This window comes from Lepidochelys kempii, chromosome 18 (assembly GCF_965140265.1).
Source record: "Lepidochelys kempii isolate rLepKem1 chromosome 18, rLepKem1.hap2, whole genome shotgun sequence".
Taxonomy (NCBI): Eukaryota; Metazoa; Chordata; order Testudines; family Cheloniidae; genus Lepidochelys; species Lepidochelys kempii.
In genome coordinates, this window is record NC_133273.1 from 21,497,268 (window position 1) to 21,512,126 (window position 14,859).

A 14,859-nucleotide genomic window follows, 5' to 3' on the forward strand; every position below is an offset into this window, starting at 1 on the left:
GAGCTGTCAGTGCAATATACCATTACTCGGTGCATTCCTGCTCTCCCACCCCAAGGGAAATGCATTCTGTCCCACTTTGGAACAGGGGTGACCTTTGCTCAAGTCTACCCTTGACTTTTTTATTGGGCTGGCTGCCAGGGTTTCCCTGGGCTGAGCCAAGAAGCTGTGTTTTGCAGCATGTATGTACATGTGCACATGTCGCTGTCTGGCTCTGGGCACGCTGCAATTACCAAGAGATAGAGACTTTTCAAAGTTGTTTTCTCCTAAATTTCTTACAGCTCCCGAGTGGTCTTTGTTGCTTTGGGGGCAGCGGAATCATGGTTGTGGGTTTCACCCACAGGTTGTTCCAAAGGGACTAGAGTCAGAGTTTGATGATTCTTTATGGGCTGCTGCCATCCCTCAGTATCGTCTGCATGGGCTACGGCTGGGCTTTTGGCATTAAATGCTGTCGGTGGTGTTGGGCTAACTGGGGGGAGCACATTCAGCCTGTGATGTGAAGGCAAGGGGAGGAAAGAGACATGTGAGGAAGAGTTTGTCTAATCGGTGTCACTTTCCTGATGGGAAGAATTGGGAACAACTAGAAAAAAATGAGAAAGTTAAATAAATCTGGGAGGGGAAATGAAGAAGGAAAAGTGAACGAAGGAGGAGTAAAGCTGGAAGAGAAAGGAGAAAATGAAAGAAGAAATAAGGTTTATTCCAGTAGTTTGGATAATGATATGAACTAAACACGATCCACAATTGCTAACCAAGCAGATGTGACAGGTGAGATACGTGTAAATAACAGGCTGGCCCCAGAGCAGCTTATTTGTTGATGTGTCTATGTTCAGCATAACCCAGCACAGCTAATATATGGACAGGAGTCAAGCCCAGGAGTCCTGACTCCAGCCCTGTACCCTGGTCACCAGACCATCCTACTTCCCTTTGTTATCACTTGGATATGTCTCCACAGTGCATCTGCATAGATAGCAGATTGCCGCAGCTCGGCCTTGCTTCCCAGAGCTGATAACAATGAATCCACTTGGTGGGTCATAGCTTGAAGGCAGCTCTTTGCAGCGGAGTGGATCCTTTTAAAACCCTGTGCTGGCTACGTGTGATACCACTGGTAATGGAATGCAGCGTGTGCATGGAGACTCACCACCCAGCCACCAGTGTAATTCATTCAAGGTGACTCTTCGGGAGCGAAGTGGGGAGCAGGGAACGTTTTGCTCCACACACGTGGGCGTTTTGTTCTTGAGTCCTGGGCATGCATGTGTTTTAAGGACTCTCCTCTCTCTTCCAACTTGGCTCCTTCTCCTGATGGAATCTGCAGGGAAGGCACAATCCTGCACTTGTGGCATCCCACTGCTTTGCTACGGGAATAAAGTCACATACGCACAGGCTTCAGGGTGGGATCCAATGGGAGGGGAGATGGGTAGTGACTTGGGGTGGAAGCCCTGTTTTTACACACAGCCATCTCAGGCAATGAACAAACCGTGGGAAGAAAGATTATCAGAAAGGCTGGAAGGTAAATTCAAGGCTTCAGCATCAGTCTCTCTTCAGAACTGATTATTTTGTTTCCAGTTCACTAATAGAACTTTCTTTCTTTCTATGAAATAGTGTAAAGTCTGGCTACTACTGAGCTTCTGAGATGGGGCTTCTCTACTACTAAGGTGGGCCCAACCTACAAAAGAGATCCAGAGTTCAAACCCCACAAAACTTAAGGTGGCTGGAATCTGGGGGGTTGGTTCAGCCCTTTAGAAAGATAGGAGCCATTTGCAAAGTTTGGTTCCTGGTCTGGGTTGCTGTGTGAAGTTTGGGAGTGTTTGGCTCAGGGTTGGGGGTTGGGTTAGTCCCATATGAACTGAAAGTACTGAGATTTGAAATGGAAGTGAATGAGCCCTTACAGAAAGGTCCCTGATGGAACCAACGGGGATCTATAGAAATCCCTCTGAACATCTCCAGAACTTATCAGAGGATGAGAGCCTTTCCATCACACTTGTTCGGGCATCCTCTGGAGTTCTGTACTATTGGTGTATTCTGTAGGGTGAGCTCTAAGATCATTATCATTTTCTAGTCAATAGGCCTTTCCCATAAGGGGGTAGCAGAAAACAGCAAATATATGTCTCTTCCTAGCTAAGTGATGATTTCCCTGCAAAAGAGGTGGTTTTACACTGTTAAGTGCACTGGCAATTCAGGAATCTTGGCCCCTGGCTGCCTCCGTTATGGATGAAGCTGACAAAAGGGGGTGATGTCAATGTGTCAGGTTTTATCCCTTTCACAAGCGGTGACCTGTTTTAAAAACAAACCAACCCAGCGGAGGTATTTCAGCTAACTTTCCAGTGTGCTGGCCCTTTAAGGAGGCTGTAACAGGACACCTGAAGTCCTGGAGAAGTGTAGTCTCTAAACTGGCTGGTGTTTTCTTTTTTTTCCCCCTCCTCCCCTTTTCCCTTCCTCCAGTCCCAGTTTAATTTGCTGAACAGCAGCATGGATCAGAGCATCGGCACCAGAGCAGCTTCCACCAGCCCTTACAGCTCTGAGCACCCTTCCAATGTTCCAACGCATTCTCCCTACTCGCAGCCCAGCTCGACCTTTGACGCCATGTCCCCAGCTCCTGTCATCCCCTCCAACGCTGACTACCCCGGGCCCCACCACTTTGAGGTGACCTTCCAGCAATCCAGCACAGCCAAGTCTGCCACTTGGACAGTAAGTTGCATGAGTTCTTCTTGACTTCAGTAGAGAGATGCATGTGTGTCTGTAGAACTGTTTGCAATGAATCTGCATCAAACCCTTTACTGTCTCTGCAAAAAGAAAAGGAGGACTTGTGGCACTGTAGAGACTAACACATTTATTTGAGCATAAGCTTTCGTGCCCTCCTTTTCTTTTTGCAGATACAGATTAACACGGCTGCTACTCTTTACTGTCTCTGTATCATTTTGCAGAAGGATACACAGTGCATGTTTATATACTGCAGACGTTGCAATGTCAGCTGCAAAATATCTGGTTGTTCAGTAGTAAACAGAGGGTATTTTGGTGGCCACCTTTAGAGGCAGCAAATATAACTCAAGCCTGACAAGCAAAGCTTTGGTGGGAAATAGGGGGTTTATTTTCAGGATTTGTTTCCAGACACAGTAGAACCCTGGATTTTTCATATTTTTTTTATTTCTTTTGATTTGTAATAGCAAATGAATCACTCAAGCTGTAAGAGCCCTGATGATAATTAAACTTGCAGCCACAAAAATATCATTTAGCAACGTCACACAATAAGAAAAATGAACAGAGGAGCCAGTAGATAGTAGATAACACAGTTGCATAGACCTTTTCCCTGAGTACCCAAAAAGCCAGCCGCTCAGCTGTGTCAAAGAGATGGCTTTCACAGCATCTCTTCAGGTCAATGAAAAGCATCATCTCAGCACAGCAAGGGACAGGGAAATTACTGAGAGAAGAAGGGTGCTGCTTTTCTCATCAGAGGTTAGATCCTAAATTCATGTCATAGGGGCTTTTGCATAAGCATGGCCCATAAAGAAAAAAAATATTTACACTGATCTATTTTTAAAACATTTCTGTCCTAGACGTTTCTCTGAAAACAAAGTATTCACAAAAAAACTCCCAGTGCAACTTAAGCACCCGCTCAGATCCTACCCGCCAAGAAATGCCTGGGAAAATAGAGGCATCTTACAGACAGAGTTCATCTCCCTGAGGAGAGATAGCTGGCATTGAAAGGGAGCAAAGGGGTCTCCTGTAGGATTGTGGTTTGACCGTGCTACCAAACCAGCACAGCAGAACATGAGCAAGGTGTATCAGCCCTACGTGCGATAATGACTTGTTTTGGAAGCTGATGTGTTCAGTTACTGTGAAAGGTCTTTTAATGATGGACAAAAAGTTGTCTTCCGGCTGTTTAATGTATGGGCTATGAGCGTTGAAACCCCAAATGGCTGCAGCTCCTATTCTGTTCCTGTCAGTCCAATATGTGCCACCCCTCTAGCTGCTGCGTGTGGGAATGGAAAGTGCACACGGAATATAGCCTAGCAGGAGTGTGGCAGGGAAGAGGTTAAAAGGGCGATTTGTAACAGCTGTCTCCCAGCAGTTTGTTTTGTAATTCTAGACAGCCAAGCTTCCCCATGAAAATGAATAGGGAGAGCAGTGAGGGGTCAGCTCTGCGGGGCTCCCAGGTGAGGGAGACCAACGGGACTGCTGAATTCTAAGCATGCCCAGCACAGTGCTGAAGGAGGGAACTCCTATCCCAGTGCCCATAGCACTGGCAGCCCTCAGCACACAACAAGCTCTTGTCAGAATGATCCCCCAGCAATTATAAGCCAAAATATGTGGATCCTGGTATCAGCAAAGAATAAGGAGCCATTGTGGTGTAAAATAAAGCAAATGCAAGGTAAATCCGTACAGCATTGCACTGACCACTCAGTCTTCAGAGAGCAACAGAGCTTCTAAAGCAAACCAGAAATAAATCTGGTTTTAAAGGGATCATTGCTTTCTTCGTGGCTTGGCGTAAAGGGCCAGATTCTCTGGTGTAAATAGCATAGCTCCACTGAGCTGAGGAGCTGGCCCAAACATTTTATGGGGAATCTTTACTTGACCAGCATTCTAGTTAAAAGGACAGGCTGTCTGGATGGCAGTGTATCCCCTGCCCCCCTCTGGGTCTGGTGAAGTGTAGATTAACAATGGGGTACCTCTCTGGATTAGGTCTGGGATTAACGTTAGGCCTTGAGGATAAGAAACAACCCTAGCCTGTTTGTCTTCCCTTGGGGGGAAAGCTTCCTCAGTGAAATGTGAAGGTCAGTAGGAATTGCCCAGCTAGCAGAGGGACTCAGGACTGTGACCAGAGCCAGATAAGAACCTAGGTAAATTGGTAGGGCCAGATTTGGATGAAAGATGGAATTTTCTGCCCAAACCCTGGTTCTCTGGTGGTGACGTTCAAAAGGAAGGGACACCAAATGGAAAACAAACGTAGGCTACTCTGATGGGTCTCATCTCTGAGATTCCTCCCTCCTTGGGCACTCAAGCGAGCTAGGAGCCACCACATGGATCTGGGGTAGCATGGTGGTCATCGAACGTGGTTTGGTCAGATACAAAAGGCAGGGTTGCTTTAATCGTGAAGCCTGCAGTTTGACATCCCATCCCCTGACAGTGCAGGTGAAATTAGGGTGACCAGATAGCAAGTGTAAAACATCGGGACAAGGGGTGGGGGGTAATAGGTGCCTATATAAGAAAAAGCCCCCAAAATCGGGACTGTCCCTGTAAAATCGGGACATCTGGTCAGCCTAGGTGAGACACTAATAATCAGCCTGGTGGCAAACAGCAAAGAAAATAAACTCAGCATTTCCCAGGGGGAGTCAGTAGCTTACTTGATCTGGTATTGCCCCCCAGTGATGCAAGCGGAGTGTATCAGCTACAAACGCTTGAGAGACAATGAAAAGCCAAAGACAGTTCAGCCTGTGCTGCGAGCCAGCTGGATTCACGGGGACAGGGACAGATCCCGGATATCAGACAATGCCCTCCTGGATTCTTACCATACTCCTGACATTAATACACACCGACACAGAGCTGTGGTCAAGGGCTGTTCAGTGCCTGTAAATCAAGGGGAAACACCTGCTGAAGGAGCACCCACTGATCACAGTTGAATGACCATTAGGAAAATGCCTTTTTCCTGCTCTCAAATGTTCACTGATCCTAGGATTTGTGCCTGGAATACATACAGGGTGTATATACCCGATGCCATGTCATTCCCACAATAGCAGCAGCAACCGTCAAGGATAGAGCAGCACAGAAACAAGTGCTTTGGGCTCGTCCCATACAGCGCGCAGCCACTGACTGCTTCACATCCCTCGTTCTGTTTCAGTGCCATTTTTCTATCGATATCAGCTTTGTTGCTGACTGTTGTGTCCCAGGTTAGTGGGAGCTCTGTTTCTGGGACTGGGGATCATGTTCTCTGTCACTAGAGATCCGGGCACGCTCAGCTTCATTGATGATGTCTGCACTGCATGGGCATCCACACAGCACTGATTATACTACCAAAGTCCTCTGCCATCATGCACTGGGCTCCACATAAAAGTTAGGGTGGATTCTTTTGCGGGATATTCAGTTCTTCAGTTATTACAGAGCCCTGCTCAAGAAGCTAGGATCTTCCCAGGACCTTGCACTAACGCAGGACAAATGATCAAAATCAGGATATTCTTATCTCACGGGAAGCACAGTGGAAACTGCTTGCATTTCATCCAGATTCAGTAGAACTCCGCTTAGAATGAAGTGGAATGAAAGTCCCAGACTGTTTCGGCATATCACACTGTGTTGGCTGCAACCCTGGTTTCTTGTATCCTTACACTTGGAATGAAGTTGATCTGTGCGGGGGGGAAATGACTAACATGAGAGACTAGTTTTCATGTTTGGAAACCCAAATTATCATCCCTAGCCATGCATTCAAGTGCCCAAATCAGCTTTGACACCTGAAAGAGGCATGTGAGTCCACATGGCTCAAATACACATTTGAAAATTAGCCTCCAGGAAGTTGTAGGCACTTCCGTACCACAGTGAAAGAATGAATATGTGGAATGAATGTGTGAGATAGACACGGTCTGATTCTGCTCTCAGATACTCCATTGTAAGTCAATTTGGAGTAACTCCACTAAAGTCTGTATAGTTACAACATGTAAAACCTGTGTGAGATCAGAATCAGGCCTATCATTTCCCTGTATTTTGGACAGTGAAACTTGTGTCAGATGCTTGGTTCCAAACATCAGCTGCGTTGCTGGAAGGAGCACAATTTCCCATGTGACTTTGTAGTGACAATTGTAACATCTTCTCTTTTAACAAATACTGGTCATGCTGGATTGGCAGCGAAACTCATCCCAGATTGTATCGTCTGATTGACAAAGTGTCTGAATTTTGTAATTTTGTATTTTCTGTTAAAAGAAAGAGATTATTTTCCAGGTCTGTTTTCTCTCCACTAGACTGCATGCTTTATTTCCCCACTAGATACAAGACTGGAGAATGAGTATTTATGCAAAGAAAATGATTACAATTGAATCAAGTGATCACACTCTAATTTCACTTGCTATATGCAAACAGCAGATAGTCTCAACCAAAGTAGTACTAATCAGCAGTTAGGAATGCAGACAATTGGTAAGGGAAGCTAAAGGTATCAATGAAAAATCTATGGCCAGTGGGGTTGAGGATAGCAAGAAAAATTTCTTTAACTATATCAGGAATACATGAAATCCTAATAATGCTATAAGTCTGATATTCAACAACAATGGCAAAATTATTAATCATGATGCAGAAAGTAGTAGTCAACAAATATTTCTGTTCTGTATTCAGAAAGAAGCAAGATATTTTCATATCTTATAGTGATAAAGAAATGTTTTCTATTCCATCAGTACTAGGAAGGATTGTAAACAACAGCTATTAAAGTTAAACATTTTAAAATCAACAGGAGCATATAAATTGCTCCCATGAGTATTAAAAGAATTGGCCAAAGAGCTCTCTGAACCACTAGTGTTAATTTTTAATAAATCTTGGAGCACTGGACTGGAGAGAAAAAAGAGAAAGCCAGTGGATGATCAAAGACCCTCTTGGCCAGTTAGCCTGACAATGATCCAAGGCATAATCATGGGTAGGCTGATATGGGGATACAATCACTAAGAATTAAAAGGGGCTAGCATAGTGAATACCAGTCAGTATGGATTTATGGAAAATAGGTCTTGTCAATAGGTCTTTGATGTCGTGTTTTGATGAGAACACTAGTTTGGTTGATAAAGGTAACTGTGTTGACATAATATACTTAAACTTCTGTAAGGCATTTGACTGAGAGCGTCTCTACACAGAGGATTAGTGCACGGCAAGTCAGGGTTTAAATCTGCAGTGACCAGCTTGCCACGCACTAAGTAGCCATGTGGATCCTGGTACCACACACTACAAGTTGCACAGTGTGCTTTGACATTCTGCTATTTCAAGTACTTGCGTGGGAGGAGGTTTCTGGTAGTACAGGGCTCCTTAGTCTAAAATTAAAAAACATAATGAGATCCAATGCTTGGAAGCTGAAGCTAGACAAATTCAGACTAGAAATAAGGTGCAGATCTTTAACAGTGAGAATAACTAACCATAAGAACAACTTACCAAGGGTTGTGTTTCTCCAACACTTGAAGCATCTAAATTAAGGCTGGATATCTTTCAAAAGATAAGCTCTAGCTCAAGCATAAATTAGGGGCTCAGGGCAGGAATTACTGGCAAGGTTCCCTGGCCTATGCTATGAAGGAGGTTAGACAAATCGTAATTCATCCCTTAAAATCTGTGAATTTATTAATCTATGAAAGGGAGTAATGGAGAAAGGGACCAAGGCTTCAGTTGCAAATTGAGGGCTTATGTGGGTCAGAAAATGTTTCTTTAGGGCTGCTCCATGGGAATCTCCTGCAGAAGACGCGTGTGAATCAGGAGTGCCTGTCCTGTGCACTGACCGTCAGACCAAATCTGGCTTTCTGCAAAGCGTTAGTGGTTTCTGTCTCTTAGTACAATCCTTTTAAAATAAAGCCGTCGTATTTTATGCAAAACTTTAGAGCCAGGTTGTTTTTTCAAACAATCTCTTTGTCAGTGGAGGGCCATGAGGTGGGACAGAACCTGAAAATGAGATTTTTTTCTCTGCCTTGGAAGGCCCCTTTGGTGGCTTGTTTCCTGAGGTGGGAGGAAAGGAGTGGATCTGTAGCAGTACAAGACAGGGCATGCAAGGCGCCTACCTGCTTGTTGGAAGCTGTCAGGACTCCCCGTTTCCTGGAGCTGCCTGTACATGCTAGAGCTGGGAGCCGATCTTGGCTGTTTTCTCACATTCAGCCCCCTTGCCATGCCAGCCAGCTGGTAACTGATAGATAATTAGTATTTTTCTCAAGTACAATTTCAGACTGACTGGTGCTTTCCTCCCCTCTAAAAACATTATCATCCTCACCAAAGCCAGCAGAACCATTAATAGGGTCTTTGGCCTCCCGCAGCCTCACTGAAAAAGAGCCCTAGGAATCAAGCTACCCTCCTCCTTCAGATCAGGACTTGTCCCTGCATTCCCTGATGACCCAGAACAGACGAAGCGTCCATCCAGTCCAGCATTGTGGGCCTGATTCTCCATTGCTTGGCCTTGCTAATGGTTTATGCTAGCACTTTGCAATCTCTTCGCTCAGGTGTATATGACTGCACATGGTGCAGGGCAACAGAGAATCAGACCCATCTCTGGCACGGAAGGCGTAACTCTCCATCATGGTGCTGGTGAGGATGTTGTTATTGGAGGAAGGAGATGATGTTCACCCCAGACCTCAGCTGCTGACCCAGCTGGCACTCTGAAGCTAGAAACTGGATAGCCCTCAAAATGAAGTGGAGCAGTTCACTGGACTGAAATTTTGACATGGGTCTGGTGTGGATCTAGTGCCCAGTTCACTTACATGGTTTCAACCACAATCCAGGGAATGGAGCCAAGCTGCTAAGGGAGACTGTGACCATCTCCATGACTGGAGAGATTCAAGGCTGGCACTAGACACCAGTCTGTCAGGGATAGGAATAATTATGGACCAGGGGACACAATCCAAACCAGGTCCAACCCCAGAGCTAAGTCAGTTAGCTACTACAGCGACGGGCATGTTATAGGACCCTAATTAGATCAATTCTCCAACTTCACAGCTTGATTAGTTTCAGAGTAGGTGAGCTGTAGCTCACAAAAGCTTACGCTCAAATAAATTGGTTAGTCTCTAAGGTGCCACAAGTACTCCTTTTCTTTTTACAGCTCGATTACTTACTGCATAATGTTAGGGCTGGGATGGGGAAAGCAGGGAAGGGAGAGGGAGAAGGGAGAGGATGACTGAAAAATTTTGGTGTCCCCAAAATTGGTTGCTTCTGCTATAGTCATCATCTAAAATACCCTGTAAATAAACAATGGCAAAAATCTGTCTCCCTCTAGCAGCAACAGTAGGAAATAACTAACTCCTGGCACCGCTCCTAAGAATGTGGAACTCTCAACAGTCTGCTAAATGTCCCTTAATAAGGGCCATGGCTGTGAGTCAGATCTCACTCTGCCTCTGAGCTCTGAACACTTTAGCTTGTCTCCAAGCAGCTGAAAAGAACGGGTGAAAGATCTGGAATGGCAGAAATAGGAAAGCATCCGCAGTGGGGGTCTGATCCGGAGTCCACTGAAATCAATGGGAGTCTTTCCATTGGCTCCAGCTGGGCATGGCTCATGCTCCGTAAATCCCAGATACAGTGGGATTGCGGAGAAAGGCCCATGGCAGTGTTTATGAGAGTTATTTTCGGCAGGCCCTGGGAGGACGCTGGAACAGTAGGCTGTTCCAACAGGACTGTGGTATCAGTTGCATTATCTCAGAAGTTTATGGAATGCACTGATTGATGTGAGTGAGGCCTTTTGCTCTTTAGCATGAAGAGAGAATTCTCCCTCCTCAGTGCTGCCAGCAAAGCCCAGACAGACAGTTAGGACCGCTGTAAATTAGCAGCACTGCATCTAATATTCCTGGGCCTCAGCAAGCTCCATTCACCCCTGGGTTACACCTCTGAGGTCCTCTAAAGTCAGTGAGGCCTGGCTGATTTACATCAGCGGAGGGACTGGACCTTGTTACATATGTGGTAACAACAGAAAGTCCCACGTGGTGAAAATCTGTCTCATTCAGGAGCCATGAGCAGTGGTCACGGAAAGCATTCTTCCAGGCCTGATTTCCATGGCTGTGAGTATGCACTTACATGCACCGAAATGCAGGGGCAATTTGCATGCTTAGCGAGGTGCACGTTTTCCCTGCACATTTTGGTGCTTATGAAAATCTCTCCCTATGTTTCTGTCTCTGAACCAACGGAAAATAGACCTGAGCTTGGGGATTGGGACTGGGTGAAGGGGGAGCTTGACTCCAGACCTGGTAGCTACCGGCATCCTGTCTGAGTTCAGTGAGCTGTGTGAGGAGTCGGTGACTCTGATGCCTAGGTGTGCCCAGGCCTGAACCTCACACATTATTTTGAGGGAGGGTTTTCTTGCTGTTTTAAACCCATTTGTAATTAGTCTTCACTAAGGACAGACGCACACTCCCCTCCATCCCAGCTGTATAGTCTGAGACTGCTCAAGGCAACCTGCTGCCCCAGGCAACATTTGAGTGTGTTGCCCCCCACCTCTCAGATTTGGCCCAACCACCTGTCTTGTCATGACAGAGGGGCGGCTGGGCCAAGTTTAAGTGAGTGAAACTGACAAAATTCCAGCCCAGATTGACTGGCCTTGGTACCCAGATCACAACAGCTGCAGCACAGTTGGCCCCTGGCTGGCTGTCTTTCCAAAGAGCCCTTGGACAGCACGGGCCTTGAAGGGTGAATTTCCTTCTCCTCCCATCCTCTGGGCTGCCCTGGATGAAGTGCCCTTGCACCAATGCAACCGACACTGTACCTACTCTGTGCATAAGGAAAGGCTATGACTCTCCCAGGCTGTCAGTCAGGCACCCTCACAACTAGCCGAGTCACTTGAAAAGAGGAACACGGAATGCCGGGACCTTGACAGGATCGCTACCAGGCACTGCTGGGGTTGGGGGAGGAAAGTCAGATAGCCCACCTGATTGTAACAGTCCTTGTTCAGCAGTGTTTGTTCTCTAAAGAGGGGCATGTTGATCTCATCTGGAAGGCTGTTTTTCTCCTGCTACATGGGGAGGATCAGGGTTTTTCCTCTTCTGTATTAGAGCAGATTAGTAACATTCTCATACCCTCCCGTGGATTCTAGTGCCAGATTCAGGGGCGGGAGCAATGTAGCTGTGTGTTGCCATCCTCAGTGGCTTGGAGGGAGGATGGTCTTGTGGTTAAGGGACTGGAGATCTGAGCCAGTTTCCAGCTCTGCCACAGACTCCCTGTGTGCCCTTGGGCATGTCACTTGTCTTTCTGAGTCTCAGTTCCCCATGTGTAGAATGGGGATAACAATCACTTCTTTCTCCTGACATTTGTCTGTCTTGTCTATTTAGATTGTAAGCTCTTTTGGGCAGGGACTGTATCTTACTGTGTGTGGACCCACATACCTAGGGGCTTGTGGCAGGAAGCTGACATCTGCTATGCAAATGGTTGATTCCCTGCTCCCAATGTTTTACTTGCCAAAGCAAAATCATTTAAAATCTTGTTTATTAACTAGGCTCCTTAGATTTACACCTTGTTCCAGTGACTGAAATGCAGGAATTTTCTGGGCCATTTGCTCACCTCTGTCTCTCTCCTGTATCAGCCAATTCATTTAGGGCCTGACCTTGACTTCAATAGCAAACCTCAGATAGATTCCAGTGCTGTCAGACTGAGCCCTCTCTGTTTACATGGCAGCCTGCAGCTGATCAGCCTCTCTCCCACACTCCAAATTCTGCAGCCTTATCAAGCAGCAGAGAAATTCAGGGACACCTGTTTCCTGCTGAGGTTTGAAATCACCTGGAGAGTCAGGCAGGAAGATACAAAAGGAAGTCGTCGGATGTCAGAAGCTGCAGAGGGGATGTCTGTGGCTCCAACTATGGTGAGCAGGGACACAGAGGAGGCCAACGTCATATATGCAGAGGGAGAAGGAGGCTGGTATATTTATGCTCCAGTTATCATCATCTCAGTGTTAGGGATTTGGAGTTCTTGTTGCTGATAGGAAGACTGTATCTATAAACTGGGTATTTGGTGCAATTACAAAAAGAACAAAAGGCACATTGGACATAGTATCCAATTTACAAAATACAGCTCTCAGGAAAAGCCACTTAATTTCTCAAAATCAGCAGCACAACTCTGGTACACGTGAGCCTTTCCCTAATCCCAACTGTGCTACAGAGCAGAGCAAAACAGCGCTTGCAAGAGGCACCTCCCCCACTAGGAACTTTACTCTCTCAAAAGGTGTAGAAAAAGGGTATTGGCCAACGGTTGCTCCATGCACAAAGTCTGCTGTGCCCTGTAAAGCTTGAGATGTATCATGCCTCCTTTATGGTTCCTGAGTAGCCGACCCAGTAAAGATAAATACACAGCCTGGAATTCAGTAATAACACATACGTGTCCAGTATGTGATAATGCAAGAGCACTTGAGCTCATGTTGAGCTCCGTCCTCGATCAAAGCGTCAATCCATTAGCTCCAGTGGGGACCCATATCTGAGGCTATACTGGGGGGAAACAAAATGAACCATATTGCACCTGCCCCTTTGTGCAATGCCGGTAGGGGAATACTCCTTCCTGACCCCTGGAGTGATCAGCGGATGTCCTGAAGCGTGAGCTTGGATGCCTTTTTTTTAGCTGCATATGTGCAAATCCAGCTCTGTATAAAATCAACCTAGAGCATCTCCAGCAGCAAGTTCCACAGTTTGAATACATGCTGTGTGAAGAAGTGTTTCCTTTCATTGGCCCTAAATGTACCTGCCATTAATATCACTTTGTGTGTCGCCATCAGGCAGATCTTGGGGGAGAGGTGTACTGGAGGGCTGGAATACTGATCTTGCTCAGCAAATAGTGCTGATCTCAGTGCTTTGCAAGCCAAAATTTCATTTCAGAACGGCTGCTTTGTACGCAGCCGGTAGACCTCTCTTGTGCATGAGGAATAAGGAAAGTCCTTGTGAATGATTCTAAAAGGGGGACCACTACTTGAACCCTGAAGTTTCATTCTTAGTTAAAAGGATGTTTCACAGTCATTCTCTCTATGGCTTTCAAATGCCTTTCTGAATCCAAACTGGAAAGTACTAAGCGTTGATGGAAACCACTATGCAATGGAGAGGGGACACTTCCCAGTGATGCAGGGAATGTGCTGACGCCCTCATTGCCCACTTGGGCTCTTTCACCCCCTGGGACCCTCAGCTTGTGAGCAACAGGAAGGTGGTGTCACCGTTGAGCTGATCGTGTCAGAATGCACCAAGGAGAGCAGGTCTGAGACTCCCTGGGGACCTTTGAAAATCTCTCCGCACCTCAGTTTCCCCATCAGTAAAATGGGGTAATAATAAATTAAATAATAATACTACTTCCTCCTCTCTCTATTTAGATTGTAAGGTCTTCAGGGCAAAGGCTATCTGTGACGATGCACTGTGCGACCCCAGCCTCTGTTCAGGGAGCGCTAGCTACTAAAGATTAATTAGGATCCGACGCCAGGTCAGATTCTGTTGCCCTGTGTTTTTGCATCGGCGTGTTCAGCTAGATTCCCCCGATCATATTTCTTCACTCTTTATCCCCATGAGTTCCTCAGCGCATCCCAAAGCAACTGCATTGCTGGGTTTTCTGCTTGCTTGTTAGTGGCACTTGGCCTCTGTGCAGTCTTGGTCACATGGTCAAAGTAGCCAGACAGAGAGCGAGTCAGACTTACTGGAAAGATTTGAAAAGAACAAAGTATGTGTGGCTCGGCCAAGCAATGAGTAAGAGAGGATGTGAGCCCAGTCGACAGGTATTTAAAAGGTGTAAATGTCAGGGAGGGAGGGAAATCAATTAGGGTGAACCATGGGACTGTAATTAGGGGTAATGGAAGGATAGTAAGCACACAAAAATGCAGACTGAAGAACCAGAAATCTATTCATTTGTGGTCCTGCTAATAGAACTGGGGTACAGCCTTGGGGAGTCTCTGGTAACACAGCCCCAATGAGAGCTGGGTTTGGCAGTCACAGGTCTTCCTGCAGATCCCCGAGGTGTGGGGTGAGCTCTTGGGCAGAGCAAAGGCCACCCTCTGAGGGGATGAGGTGAGCTGATCTCAGCATGGGGATCCTTGTAACGTCTACCTGCTCACCTTGTGTTTGGTCGGAGCAGAGCCATCTTCTGTGTGAGGAGATTTTGGCTAGGCACAGCAACTGCAGTATGCATAGAGGAGACCAAGGGTCCTGCTGCTTTGGGAAGAGCCCAAAGAGGGCCTTTCAAAGCTAAGTTGCTATGCACACCTTTGTGTCT

At 46.4% G+C, this 14,859-nt stretch overlaps 1 protein-coding gene across 4 annotated transcripts in view; it reads left to right on the forward strand.

Moving 5' to 3' along the window:
- The window catches only part of TP73 (tumor protein p73), an 87,588-nt gene that overhangs the window by 44,443 nt on the left and 28,286 nt on the right, over nucleotides 1–14,859 (forward strand). For all 4 annotated transcript variants that reach the window (XM_073316373.1, XM_073316375.1, XM_073316372.1 and 1 more), the window contains exon 4: nucleotides 2,437–2,682. In XM_073316373.1, coding sequence (XP_073172474.1) covers nucleotides 2,437–2,682 — 246 coding nt within the window. The remainder of the gene's footprint in view (nucleotides 1–2,436; nucleotides 2,683–14,859) is intronic.